Genomic DNA, 15066 nt, shown 5'->3' on the forward strand with positions numbered 1-15066 from the left:
CACACAGCACGTGTAATCTCTCATTCTGAGTGTGTGTATATATAAAAGGGAGAGGAAGACAAAAATACAAAGACAGAAGATATGGGACAAAATAGGCACACACAAAATATTGGCAGCTGATGTTATTCAATGATAAATAGGACAAGTGAAAATTTAGCACCCTATTTGTCTGAAGAGAGCACTGATGCATGTTTAGTTGTTAGAGGTTTCCATTCCTTCCAGCTTACTCAAAATGATGGCATAACGGATAATACCACCATCCTACACATGGAAGACTGGAGTACTTGGACAAGTTTTCAGCTCTGAGTGCTTTTCATATAAGGAAAAACACAAGATAGCTAATTAGAACAGAACTTATTTGGTTTACATCGGTCTTGAAAGCACAGTAATAAAAACAGTCTGTTTAATTCTAAGGGATGAAGAGAAGTTGGAAAATGGTCACCTATATACAATATCTCACAAAAGTGAGCATATCCCTCACATTTCTGCAAATATGTTATATGTTTTCATGGGACAACACTATAGAAATGAATCTTGGTTATAACTAGTAGTCTGTGTACAGCTTGTACAGGAGTGTAGATTTACTTTCCTCTGAAAAGAACTCAACACACAGCCATTAAGGTCTAAACAGCTGGCAACACAAGTGAGTACACCTCATGTCCAAATTGTGCTCAGTATCAATATTTTGTGTGATCATCATTATTATCTAGCACTGTTTTAATCCTCTTGGGCATAGAATTCACCAGAGCTGTACAGGTTGCTACTGGAATCACGGAGCTGGTGGATGTTAGACACTTTGCGCTTCTCCACCTTCCACCTGAGGATGCCCCACAGGTGCCCCACAGGTGCTCAGGGTTTACCTTCAGCTTCCTCAGCAAGGCGGCAGTTATCTTGGAAGTGTGCTTGGGGTCGTTGGGCCATGCAGTTTCCAAAGGGAAGGGATCTGCTTCAGAATATCACAGTACATGTTGGAATTGATTTGCCTCAATGAACCCCAGTTCCCCAGTGCCGGCACCACTCCAGCTCCAGACCATGATGCTACCACCACCATGCTTGACTGTATGCAAGAGACACTTGTCTTGGTACTCCTCACCAGGGCATCACCACACATGCTGGACACCATTTGAGCCAAACAACTTTATCTCGGTCTCGTCAGACCACAGGACACGGTTCTAGTAATCCATATTCTTAGACTGCTTGTCTTCTGCAAACTGTTGCCGGGCTTTCTTGTGTGTCAGCTTCAGAAGAGGCTTCCTTCTTGGACGACGGCCATGCAGACCAAGTTGATATATCGTGCGGCGTATGGTCTGAGCACTGACAGGCTGACCTCAAACTTCTTCAACCTCTGCAGCAGTGCTGGCAGCACTCACGTGTCCATTTTTTGAAGCCAACCTCTGGATATGACTCTGAACACATGGACTCAATTTCTTTGGTTGACCCTGGCGAGGCCTGATCCAAATGGAACCGGTCCTGGAAAACCGCTGTATGACCTGTATGGTGTCGGAAATCTTCTTATAGTCCAGGCCATCTTTGTGGAGAGAAACGATTCTATTTCTCACATCCTCAGAGAGTTCTTTGCCATGAGGTGCCATGTTGAATATCCAGTGGCCAGTATGAGACACAAAATACCAAAAATTGCCCTTCACACCTGGAATCTTGTAACCCTAATGAGTCACATGACACCAGGGAGGGACAATGACACAATTGGACACAATTTGGACATGTTCACTGTGACATGTACTCACTTGTTTTGCCAGCTAGTTAAACAGCTAGTTAATGGCTGTGTATTATGTTATTTTCAGAGGACAGTAAATCTCTACTCTACTTAAGCTGTACACTGACTACTCTAAGTTATATAAAAGTTTCATTTCTATAGTGTTGTCCCATGAAAAGACATAAAATATTTGCAGAAATGTCAGGGGTGTTCTCACTTTTATGAGATAGTGTATGAATTAGGTACATAAAACCACAAATATTAAAAGTGAATCTCAAAGGAAAAAAACTAAATGTAGATATGGCCCTTTAAGATGAACATCTAAATGTAAGTTAAAATTAAAACTTTTAAAATGCTCAAACTACTCAAACACTCCACTACTCCACAGGATGAAATGCACAGCTAACAGTCACAACATACAGTGTGAGTGTGTGTCATTTCAGGATAGATTTGTTACAGAACTGAATCAGAGTCACTCGTTTTTTTTCCTTCCAATAACCAATCCAGCATTTTCTAGCGATATCAGCCCAAAACCGATGATCAACAGCATCTGTTGAGTTTCACTTGAAATGCATGTCATATATGGATTATAGTGTGAATTCCTCTGTCTGAGGTAAATAGAAAGTGCTTTTTCTATAACAGATTCTTACTGGTACTGGTTGAGAATCTAATCGATTCTCTCCATTAATTAAATGGCTGTCATTTGTATGGTGATGTTCAGAGGTTCTAAAATTCAAATATTGCCTGCGGGCAGATGGGTAATTTTTTTTTATTACAATGTTTTCATTTAATAATAAGAAAAAAGGATGTTTGGCATTCAGTTGACTTTATAAGGTGACATCTAAACAAGTTCTAGAGAAGAAAAGACAGAATAATCTTGCCAACATTTGTTTCCAAAAATTATAAAGAACAAATAATAAATTACACTTTTGATCTATAGATTATTATGATTCCAAGCACCACATGTGCTGGAACCTTCTTGAAATTGCTAGAATTTTTCTCCTTAAAACTTTTTTGCTGCATTACAACACCATTGTGGAGCAGACGCTGTCATTGAAACACTAAATTTGGAGGGTAGGTGACCCACTACTCAGTGCGTAGAGCTACAAAGTAACATTTTGGCCCTTTTTTCCTAAACTGACAAAATTCTACAAATCAGAGCATCATAAAGCATCGTTGGGCTTAGTGCTTGGACCCCTATGATTGCCATATGCAGCTACATTCTAATACATCTACACTCAGAATATATAAAATATAACAATTTTTATTCATATATGTATAATAAATTACGATGAATGTACAGCAATCTGCAAACAAATTTAAGTTTTTTTTTTGGACTCTGCTATAAAGTCTCACTGTGTCCAGGTTTTGGTCATGACTTGGACTTGATCTCTAATAGCCTTGACTGTAACACAAGCGCAACCTCTGGGCCCAGAAATTCCATCACATCAGAAATATGAAAAGGTACATTTGAATTACCTGGAGTTTGGTAAGGGTTGGTCTAGGGCCTCCTACAAAATGCTCTTGCGAGGCTCTGGACTTTTCCTGCTCCGCTTCACAGGTCTGGGGAGATTTGGGTTGGTGGGAGCAGGACCCAGACACCTCAGGGCTGAACAGAGCTATCCCACAATCCTCAGCAGCACGGCAGACCCCAGGGAGCTCCTGCACCCGCTTGTACCAGCGCAGGAGCAGAGGGAGGAAGGTCAGAGCATGAGGAGCATGCTGCTGCAGAGAGGACTGAAACAAACCAACAACATAACCATGATTTATTACAGGAACGGTCCAGTGAAAAATCTAATTTACAAAGTAGATTTACAAATTTACAAAATTTACTAACCCCAAAAGTAGTTCATCAGCCAAGACACGTTTAATGTCCAAAGTTTAATTTTGCACCAGAGACATGAGACTCATGAAGCTAAGTAATGAACGTTTATTTACCAATGAGCATTGTGCAAGCTGCATGCATAAATCAGGACACTTGCCTTAAACGGAGTTTAATTATTAAGTAATCTCATATGGACTTCTTTATCCTAGGGTTTCAGTCATGTGATTTTTCTGTTGTAGCCACCATATTTGGGACCGAATTTCTGGCTTCACTGGTCCGCACGAATATAACTAGAATTGAAAGATGGCTAAAATTAGTCGACTTACATTGGAAAAGGAAGAAAAAGTTACCTTGGCAAAGTTGATAAAATAGGATGCCACCCTTACATTTTCCCCCTAAACTGCTGGTCCTACTTAAACTGGAGGAAAAGCCTCCAAATTTGTGTTTTCCTGATTTGTATATTTATATGTATCGGACACACAACCCCTCCCCCTATTCTGGAGAGTCTAAGCATTTAAAAGCACAGAACCCCCCGACTCCTCACATCAGGGTAAAGGACCCCATGGTGTTGCATAAAAAGGAGAAAAAAACTCTCATCACATTCAGCATAAGGCCACATTAGCTAATACAGATGTAAACAATGCTAACTTGTGATAATGTTAACAGCCAAGAGATAAACAGTCGTCCCCCTAACAGAGCTGTAAACAGCTGGTATAAATTTACTTCTGGAGATTTAAATAACATTGAAATGGTGAAACACAAACGTTAAATAGAAGACTGAATGTCATGGGTCAGAAACTATGTCGTGTTTCAATAGATGTGATTTGTCAGTTTGTGCGGTTAGGGCAGAGTTTAGTCCTGCAACCCCTGCACTACATAATTCTGGTTTTCCTGGTTAAAATACCTCATATTATTAGCTAATTAATCCATTATTGAGCTGAATGAGGTGTAAACAGCAGAGAAATACACTAAACTATACAGTGCAGGGGCTCCAGGCCTAGAGTGTGAAAAGTCTGTGTGTTGTCTTGTCATTCTCCACTTTTGTCACGTCTTGCAGAAGAAACATTCACAAAGCACAGCAAACTGAAGGCATCAAGCTTTCGCAGTCACTCCCTGATTCGCTCCTCAAAATGGCAGTGACTATACAGTAAAACGCCAGAATCTGTTATCTATAGACACAAACTAAATGCATGTGATACAGCGTTTAAAACAGTAGTCATATGCAGGTTGATGCCCAAACTTTTGGACACTACACAGCTTCAGAAAACACATAGGCAAGTGTTTGAGATCACTTCATAGCTCTATAGAGAAGCCGAATGTGTGCTGATTAAAGTATGCACTTAGCATGATGAATTGACAGAGTATACGCTAGATTACTAATCCATCACTAGATTAGTCTTGTAGCTCCAGTGCAAAATGTCACTCACCAAGCATGCCTTGGCTGACTGACTACATCTGAGGTGGAGGGACTTATTTAACTCTGCTACTTCTGAGAACTGCTAGAAAGTTAAAAAAAAAAAGCTTTATCTTAAAACACAGCTTATCTAAATCACTGGATCAGCAAAGAGAACTTGTGTAGGGCAAAATGCAAAATGAGATCACAATTCATCACTATCATTATCATTAATCAGCATGTTTTCTAACAAAGAGAGCAGAATTACTGCTGTTTAATTGGATGTAGTGCAGCACAGTATGTGACGCACTGAATAAAAATCATTCTGCTCATAGTATCTTAAAATCATGGCTCTGCTGTTTCATTTTGTCCGTTCCATTTTATCAAACCTCAGAAAAACTGAATACTGTGATGCGCACTATATTGTGGATCATCCACACCTAAAGAAAGTTCTATTACACTTAATGGAAAAAGGTAAACAGGCTGTTACAGTGAGTCAGTAAACACTCGACTGTGCGTTTCAGAAAAAATAGAACTGCATTCGAAATGGAGTCGGAATGAAGGTCTAATAAGAGATACGTGGATGTGGAATAGTTCACAGAGCGATTTAAGTAACCCATCAGGGTGTCATCTCCACTGAACTGAACACAGCAGTTCCAACGCACTGCTGAGCATTTCGTCACCCTCCTTCTCGCCCAGCAGAGGAAGAGAGGGAGGAGAAAGAAAGGATGCAGAGCTAAGAGGCTGCCAGCGTGGAGAGAGGAGACACGCTAGACTGTATAGAAAATCGTGTGTAGATGAAGCCCTGCTGTTAGAGACAGAGAAAGAGAGGATTGGTGGAAAGAGGAGAGAGGGAGAGAGGAGGACAAAGAGGACAGAGATAAAAGAAAACTAGAGAAAATGAAACAAAAGGGATTCAGAGAGAGAGAGAGAGAGAGAGAGAGAGAGAGAGAGAGAGAAAGAGGACAGATTAAGAGAAAGAAAAAAGAAAAAGGAAGAGAGCGAGACAGGATTATTGACAAGACACAGAAAGGCTTACACAAAAAGAAACAAGAGAGAAAGAAACGAGACAGTAAGAGAGGGTATGAAAGAGAAAAAGGAAAAAGAAAGAGAGAAAAAGGAGAACAAGTGAGAGCAGAGAAAAAGAAAAACAAGAGAGCGAAAGAAGAGAGAGAGTGAGAGCGAGGGTGACAAAGAGAGAGAGACAAGGAGAAAGAGGACAGAGATAAAGAAAAGAGGGGAAAAGGAAGAAAAGACGATGTGAAAAAAGGAATACAGAGAGAGAGAAAACCCATCGAAAGAGAGAAAGAAAAAGGACAAAGAGAAAGAGAGTGAGACAAAATGAAACATAGAGAGACAGAAAGGCAGGGAAACGAGAGAAAACAAAACAAAAGAAACAGAGAGGAAGAAGAAGCAAGAGAGAGATAGGAAGAGAAAAAGAAGGAAAAAGTAAACAAAAAAAGAAAAAATGGAAGAGAGGAATGAGAAAGGTGATGGACAGAGACAGGAAAAAAGAGAAAGCAAGAGAAACAAGAGAATGAGGTAGAAGAGAAAAAGTAAGAGAAGAAGAGAAAAAGGGAGACAGAAGCTAGAGAGAAAAAGAAAGAATGAAAGAGGAAAAAGACATGATATGGAGAAAGAAACAATAGAGAGAGAAAGAGATGACAGAGAGAGAAAAAAGAGAAGAGAAAAAGAAAAAGAGAAAAACAAGTGAGAAAAAGAGACAATTGACAGAGCCAGAAAGAACAGAGCAAGTAAGAGAAGAGAAAGAGAAAAAGAGAAAGAAACAAGAGAAAGCAAGAGAGAAAACTGATAAAAAAAAGAGAGAAAAGAAACAAGAAAGAAAAGAGAGTAAAAGGAGAGAGAGAGAGAGAGAGAGAGAGAGAGAGATGGGTGGGTAGTGGAACATTTTCTGAGGTATTGTGTTCTTCTGTAAGTTCCTGCACTGTTGACTCCGGTTCTCTGCCTGAGGGAAGCGCTACAATACAGCCATGTTAACACCTGCTGGCTGTCCACATGACCCACATTCCTCACCACTGCATATACGACCCAGCACTCATAGCAGACACAAATCAATAGTTCCACAGTGGAACCTAAACAATGTTGGGTCAATGCGTGCCAAAAAAACCACAATCCCGCCCTCTACACCCCCACAACGCCCCCGCCCCACCCTCCAACCAGTACAGACATAATGCTTCTTCTGTTTTCTGTACCGTGCTATTGTAATCATTTTACAGGTAACAGCACATCACACGGTTTGTGATTCTGATAGTTAAGTCAACTCGGTTTGTTTGTAAAATAACACTCTAATAACAAGCATCCCCAAAAACTCAGTGTTATAAACCAGTGGTTCTCAGCCTGGAGGCGTGAGATGATTGCCAAAAAATAGGTACAAAGGGTGATTTTACATATTTTTGAGAATTAGTTTTCCATAAAGCCCCCCAGGCCAGTCATATCACAGATATATTAACAAAATGACAGGTAGCAGGATAGTAGGCAACTACAAAGAAGACGAAAAATTACAATTACATAACTCTCATCACAAATGCTACCAGTCCAATAGGGCTGCACGATATGAACATAAAATGTGATGTCTGACAAGGCTGTCAAATATCAGGATGACAATATGAGAAGTGAGAAATTATTATTCAAATGTTGTGCCTCTGACTGGATGTGAAGCAAATAAAGGCATTTTTGGATGAGTAAAGTCAAACGAAACTCTCTACTTTAAGCAAAACCCTAAATTAGCAAAGAATCATTGACTATTGTGCATTATAAACATAAAATATATGCAGCTGCTTCAGAACTGAAAGGCTAAGAAACAGCACTATTTTAATAGCTTTTGCTATCAAAGCCACAAAAACACAGAAATACATATATTTATTTTTTGTATAGGAACATAAAAATAGATAAACATTTACTTTTGCTTATTAACTATGTTCATTGTGGCTTCACACACATAAAACACAATACTGTGTGTGACACGGTCCTAATATTTAATGCATTTTACAGGCTTGTAGTTCACTGCACTCACGGCAATTTCAATGTGATTTCGGAGATCATCCAGTGTGGTGGAACCAACGACAAACGCTCTGAGCTGTTAGAGGTTCCCCAGCAACGAAAATCACATTGCATAGTTACGACAGGTAACCCTGTAGGTAACCCTGCCAGTCTGCAGAGGAGGGTACAGTTCAGCAACCTCGCTGTTGGACTTTAGCTACATTTAAGGAATCACATTCCTCCTCAGGAGTCAGAACTTCTGCTGCATTTAAGGTGGAATGGGAAATTTAGCTAGCTGGCTACCGAGACATGAGCATACTAGCGTTTTTGTATGCTTGTTATTGAGAAAAGGGCCATAAGACACTGAAACTTAAACTAACATAATACAATGGTTAAATACATTAGTGGGTTTCTTTGGTTGCCTGCGCAGCCATCTTACCTCTTTTTCTTTTTTATTCTCATAACACACTCTTTGGAGTGTGCCACAGAAACACCTCCATTTGGAAGACCATGCCCTAACGCTTCGCCCGACCCATCTATCTCAACAAAAATTGAGTAGGACACTCTACTCCCAGATGTGAACCCGCAAAACAGAGGGCTAAGGGTTAAGTGGTAGGGGCAAGAGGTGAAATAGGATTGGGCCTTAGTATAGTTTGCTGTCTCTGTTTGTAAGACCAACAAGGACTAGAAATTGTTGTTTTATTTTAATAAAATGTTACTATTCAAGCACCAGAACGGCACTGCTCAAAAAGAAAACAAACAAAAAACACTCCCAGCTCAATCACTGCAACAAAACATGTTGTGTTGGGGGCCCAAAACCAAGCTTTACCCCACCTTGTGTAGAAGCACAGCACTGTCACTTGAATAAGCACTGCATATGCAATGTGTTTGTGTTAGCACTGAACCTTTAAAATGTTGATCACTCATAAATCATGATATTTCAATGCAGTGCATGATAAAAGTAGTTTGACATAACGGTAACAGTATACTACATTATAATAGCAGAAAGTCAATGCAGTGCCAGTCTTTGCCTCCAATCAACACTTATATCAGTGCACCTCTATTCTTCATAAAACAGGCATAACCACAGGCAACCACAGGCCAAACTGTATTTCACACAGTCCTACAAACTGTACCTGAAAAAACACTGCAAATAACAAGTCTTCTCCGTGTTGCAGTACTGTATATCAAGCTCTGTTTGTTCAGTGCTTTCCTTTCCCTTGCTGTACCTTTACTACCAGACTGCACAAGGCATCCAACATGACATACATGACTAAGCAGCAGGACCACCCCGGAGAAGCCGCCTGCTCCTTAAGCTTTGTGGTATAGAGCTCGTCTCGCCCGAGCTAACCTGAAAGCAGCTCTGAGCTGCGCGCATCAGTTACTCACTCTGGATGGCACCTACAATTTGCCCTGGAGACACACGGGATTTGAATACCTTTGATTTGGCCAACATTAGACAGCACACACTTAGAGAAAGCTGTTCACATAAAAGCATCGCTCCCTTTCTGAAAAATCATAATCCTAAATTAAAAAAATAGCATAATAAACAGAGCCAGAGTTTTTCTTTTCTTTTACCAGGTATTGATTGATGCAGGGCAGCAGAACCACATCAGTGAGGGTGAAGTAAAGCCCCTCTGCAAAGACATGCTCCAGCGCCGGCAGCTCCGTGGTCTTCACTTTCCTGATGTCGGAGCGCTCCCTGGCGGATGACAGGGGAGCTGCATCTACACTGAGTTTGGCAAGGGCAGCACTCAGCTCGACTCCTCCATAGGGCTCTGCTGATAGGGCCTCTGCACCGGGACCCTGTGGCTCAGGCTCTGAGGGGAAGGTTTTCTCTCTTTTGCCTGGGTTGGGATCCTCAGATTGAGGAGAGCTTTTGTTTCTCTGCTGCTGGAGTTTCTGCCGGCGGATCTTGTCATCGTTGTGGACCCTGACGGGCTCTCCCAGCCGCTGCTCCAGGTGGAAGATGGCAGCAGGCAGCTGGAGGTGCTTCTCTGTGGGACTACGCAAATGCTCCTCTACTGCAGAAGGGATGCCCAGCTCACACAGCCTGGTCCACTGGCTTACCTGAAAGAGAACAAAGCAATGCTATAGTCAGCTGCAGTTGAATACAACAGGGTCCACAAAAAGTAGTGGGAACTAGAGACGTCTTGACCTGATCCATTTTGAAGGAAAAAACATGAAACTCCAAATTAAACTGAGCGTAAGCCACCCATGTTTCATCAAAATATATGAGGGGAAAATGTGAGTGTGTAGAAAAAATGAGACAGCTGTGCTATTCTGGTTCCAAATCAGAGTTAAAAGTAACAATAGCGCAATCATGACATAATGAAACGGAGGGGGTATTATTTCAGAGTGTAGATAATTGATTTTACAGCAGAATTCTAAAGCGGTTTGTAGCCAAATCATCAGGCAGAACTGTTAAATAAGATCACAAGGCAATATTCATCCCACTGTAAAATGGTCATCTTTAAACAGCAGGCCAGAAACAAAACAGTTCAGTCACATCATACACACAGCATCACTCAGCAGTATGGCTGCAAGACATTGACAGAAAATGTAATGCTCGATAAAGTTGTGGGATATCACGATGACAATAGGAGAAGCAATATATTACTATTAAAGTAATGGGTCTCTGGCTGGATGTAATGCAAGTACAGACATTTTTTTGAGATGTGTAAACATAAACCTTTTTTAAACCCCTACTTAATCCAGCACCAAAATATAAAATTACAAAAGCACCATTTACCATTCTGCAACACAAAAAGAAACAAAGTACTAACAACTACTTACATCAGAATTGCAAGCACATTATTTGTGCACTGAAGGGCTGAAAAATAGTCAGTATTACCTCAACAGCTCTTTCTATAAAGGCTACAAAAGGAACTAAATGTATATTTATATTTATATACGAACACAAAAACAAATCCATAATCTTGTTTCAGTTTTTTTTTTGCTAAGATTTTAAATATCGTAGCATCAGACATACTGGGTTGTAATTAGTTTGAAAATAATGCTGTTCATGTTTTTGGTTGAGTGTAGATAGGCGCAGTGTTCTTAGGTCTGGGACTCTTATTTTGAAGGACTGTGGGGAGCATAAGATAGAAAGCTTGAGTAGCTCAGTAGGCTAGCAGCAAAACAGTAGAGCCTGAGCTATCATGTGTGCTGCATGTTTTCCCTTTTGCTACATGCTGTTTTTCCGTTGAATTTCCATTAAAGCTGAGTTATCCGCCTACATTTTAAAATCTCCGAGTGTGTTTTGTAGTTGACCATTTGGCCGAATGGTTAAGCTACTCGCCTCCGCATCAGTGCAGAGAAACAGGCTTGTAACAGTTTGTGCTGGTGATGTCATGATGGCCCTCTGGCATTGTATGGTAATTTGCTTTGTCATCACCTCTCTAACGATGGGTTTATTGCGGAAACTCATATCACGATAACAGTAAAAATATTATTTATCGTGCAGCACTATTCAACAGTAGAGCTGCAACTGACCATTACATTCATTGTCGATTAATCGGTTGATTATTTTCTCAATTAATCAATTAGTTGTTTGGTCTATAAATTGTTAGAAAATGGTGAAAGATGATCAGTGTTTTCCCCACCCCAAATATACTCAGTTTGGTGTCAACAAGGTGTAAAAAAAGCACAAAATATTCAAATTGAAAAAGTAGGAATCAAAGAAATTTTTTTCTTAATCACTCAGACAGATTAATCGATTACCAAACTAGTTTGCAATTAATATAATAGTCGAGAACTAATCAATTAATGATTAATTGTTGCAGCTGTACTCAGCAGCCTAGTATATTGCAGCTTGTGTGGCTGTATTATCTGTTGAAACACAAAGATCAGCCAATACCGACACTAAACTGACTGAACAGGATCAGGACAAAAACCCTGTATCTGGACATCCCTAATGGAAACACGTCAGAAGGACTGGGAAGAAGTGAGACAACTGTATTTCCTGGTCAATAGATTTTGCTACATTAGTCCACAACCTTCCACTCAAGGATTGGACTACATCCAGGTATCCATCCATCTTTCCAAGGCCAAAATTAGACAAACAGCGACTCCAAAAAGAAACAGTGATCGCATATTGAATCCGCATATTGAATGAAATTGATGCCAGACATCACTAACAGGAACAGACAGATACTTAGGAGTATAGTTCAGAAAGCCATAGCATACTGTCAATCCACCACGTTATTCATACTGAACACGGTGGAGGACCCACAACTGTGGGAGCATGCGGCTCTAGTCAATGCTCTATTTGTTCATATAATGACCATGGAATAGAAAATTATTTGATAGTGTTGGCTTGCTGCTGGTGAAGGTTAACCACTAACAAAATAAGAGCCACGAGTGACAGTAAAAACTAATTTACTGGGGGTTGAAAAGAAAAAATCAGTTCAGTTATTTAACTATTTCATGCAAACCATAGTATTAGTATTCCTACACTGGAAGATAGCTGAAATTGGGTGAATTTCCATCCTACATCAACACCACGTTTATTTTACATAACAAAGGTGACTTTGTTTCAGACATGTGACTATTGAGCTGTGCTGGGGAATATCATTTCAGATATCATGTCTACAGAAATATCTGTCAATGCTTCAGGTTTCAGACATCAGATGAAACAGCTTCAGGGATAAAAACACCGTCATGTCTCAGATCTCATTCAATCTGACATCACGACTAACAACTTTAGGCAACACTGACTTGTACAAAAGAGCATCAGGCAGACACACCAGCCTTGAAAGGTAAAGCATGACATTTGCAACTGATTCTTTTTTATTAGAATAATTACAGCTTAACAAGCAAATTAATGATGATAATATGCTACAACCACAAATATGCAAGCTTATTTTTATGTCCACTGAAATGACCAGAAGAAAACCTGTGTAAATATTTTGTGGGAAAAAGTACAAGGTAAAAACACAGCCATAAGTGGCAATGAGCGGGTCCAAACACTTATTAGCACAAATAGGCAACCGTGGTGAAAAGTACAGTATGCCAAACAAATTAAAGCCAAAATACCAAACAAGAAATTTCTGACACAACATATAATGACAAAATTATTTAGATCAGTGAACTGAATCACAAGGCACCTCTTGTTTAGCTGTAGACCTTTTAATAACATTGTAATAGCATTTTTAGTTTTTTTTTTTTTTTTTTTTAGTGTTTTTGAGTGCTCATATGCACCCTAAAGGCCAATCTGGACCAAATATTGCAAACCTCATCTGAGGCTCATAATATATAATAAATATTTAACGTTTTGCAATGATATGACCAAGGACTGATGAGTTATAGTAAATCAAGCTAGCAATCCCATTGGCTGCAGTGACGAATTAATAGAGCAACACCGTGTTGATGTTGATGGTGTTGATGAAGTGACGGTGATCCTAAATGTTATGCAAACTTGCAAAAAATCTAAGGGGATGCAGCTAAATGGTCCAAATGGCAAAGTTGTTTGTTTTGACCCAAGAAATCAGGAAAAAAATGTTGTCTGCAAAAGTTTTGGTTTGAGGGTGTTTTGGAGCCCCCTTTAGGCCGAGTTCATGTCGTGCGTGTTAGAGCTCATGTCGTGCGTAGCAGTGGGACTACTACCTATTGACCAAGCTTCACGTCTCTAGGACTTGTGGTTTGGTCTGGTCGATTCGTTTTAGGCCAGAAAAATAATAAGGAAAATCTTGATCATTTCAAAAGGGTTCTGCATGCTTGAATCCCAATAAAGGGAACAAATTCATCCCCCAACCACAACCAGTTTAACAAGTTGTTGCATTTTGACACAAATAAAAGGATTGTTACCGGCACAGACTTGGTATAGCGCATTATAAAGGACCTCTTATGAACCCTCATTTCAAGAAGATGGTGCCTCCATACAGACTGCTAAAGTTTAAAGATGTTTAAAATGATTTCCATAGCCTCCACAACCACCAGATCTGAACAGCATTGAACACTTATGGCAGGTTCTGGTGTGCAACAGAAAAAACCTCCTTCCTTTACCTCTCAAAGAACTAAAGACTTCTTTTCTTAAAATATGGTCCAATATCCCATTAAGGACACAAATTTACGGATTTGAAAGACACCATTCCAAAAAGTACTGAAGGTGTTCTGAGGGCAACAGATGACCCTACTCTTAATTAGGCACTGGACATTAATATACTGTTACGTGTTTCCAATACTATGGACACAGCCCATATGTACAAAAGAAAGTACATCAAATGTTTCATGCAACGTTTGAATAGCATCTATTAAATTACACCTGTCAAAATCATCCTTCAGACCATTGCACTCTTTCACAGCCCTTCAGGAATCCTCACCTCAGCACAAGCCTTCAGGCAGGTGTTCTTGAAGCCCAGCAGTGAAGCCACATCTGTGCGGCCGGGCTGGACCTGGCAGGTTCTCTGGATGATATGCCTTAGCACCACCGCTAGGCCTGCTCTGCAGAAGCCCCCACCAGCGTCCAGCACGGCAGGGAGACGGCATGCTCCAACCAGGGCCGGCACTTCTCCTCTCTTCACCTCAGACACATCCAGGCTCTTTGGGACCATGTTTGACAGAGCCTGTAAGCTCTCAGGATGATCAGAGACCAGGTAGACATGGAAGGACGTGCACTCTGTGTAGGACAGCAGAAAGAGGGTGATGGACGAGTGGAGCGGAAGACTGGCAGCTCCGTTGTCCCAAGACACTTCCAGGAAGATGCTCGCTTCATCTGTTTTTGGGTCTGGATGCTTCATTGTAATGCGGGATCAGTCAGTTATGGTATGAAGATCATCCTATAATGAAAAACAACAACATCCATAGGCTGGCAGGGTCTCTTTATGTGACCTAGCAAGTGTGTTTTAAACCACAGTGTCTTCCACTGGGTGTTTCACAATATCACAAATATACATTCTAAATCACAGTATCCATGAAATAGTAGAGCACCGGTGCCAAAACTGGTCCTCAGGGACCCCTAGATGGTCCAGATTTTTGCTCCCACCTAACTTACCACACACAAGGATAGAGCAAAAATATAGACTGTCTGGGGGTCCCTGAGGACTGGCTTGAAAACCGCTGTAGCTGAGGAACAGAACTCTGGTGCACTGACTCTACCTGATGCTTGAGACATTGTTTATGACAAATCTTTTA

At 40.5% G+C, this 15066-nt stretch overlaps 1 protein-coding gene across 1 annotated transcript in view; it reads right to left on the reverse strand.

Moving 5' to 3' along the window:
- The window catches only part of gstcd (glutathione S-transferase, C-terminal domain containing), a 151618-nt gene that overhangs the window by 133844 nt on the left and 2708 nt on the right, over nt 1-15066 (reverse strand). Inside the window, exons 2-4 of the mRNA XM_017701409.2 lie at nt 14256-14711; nt 9511-10002; nt 3194-3451 (exon numbers count right to left, since the gene is read on the reverse strand). Of these exons, the coding sequence (XP_017556898.1) occupies nt 3194-3451; nt 9511-10002; nt 14256-14672 (1167 nt within the window). The 5' untranslated portion in view covers nt 14673-14711. The remainder of the gene's footprint in view (nt 1-3193; nt 3452-9510; nt 10003-14255; nt 14712-15066) is intronic.

This window comes from Pygocentrus nattereri, chromosome 5, assembly GCF_015220715.1.
Source record: "Pygocentrus nattereri isolate fPygNat1 chromosome 5, fPygNat1.pri, whole genome shotgun sequence".
Lineage (NCBI taxonomy): Eukaryota > Metazoa > Chordata > Actinopteri > Characiformes > Serrasalmidae > Pygocentrus > Pygocentrus nattereri.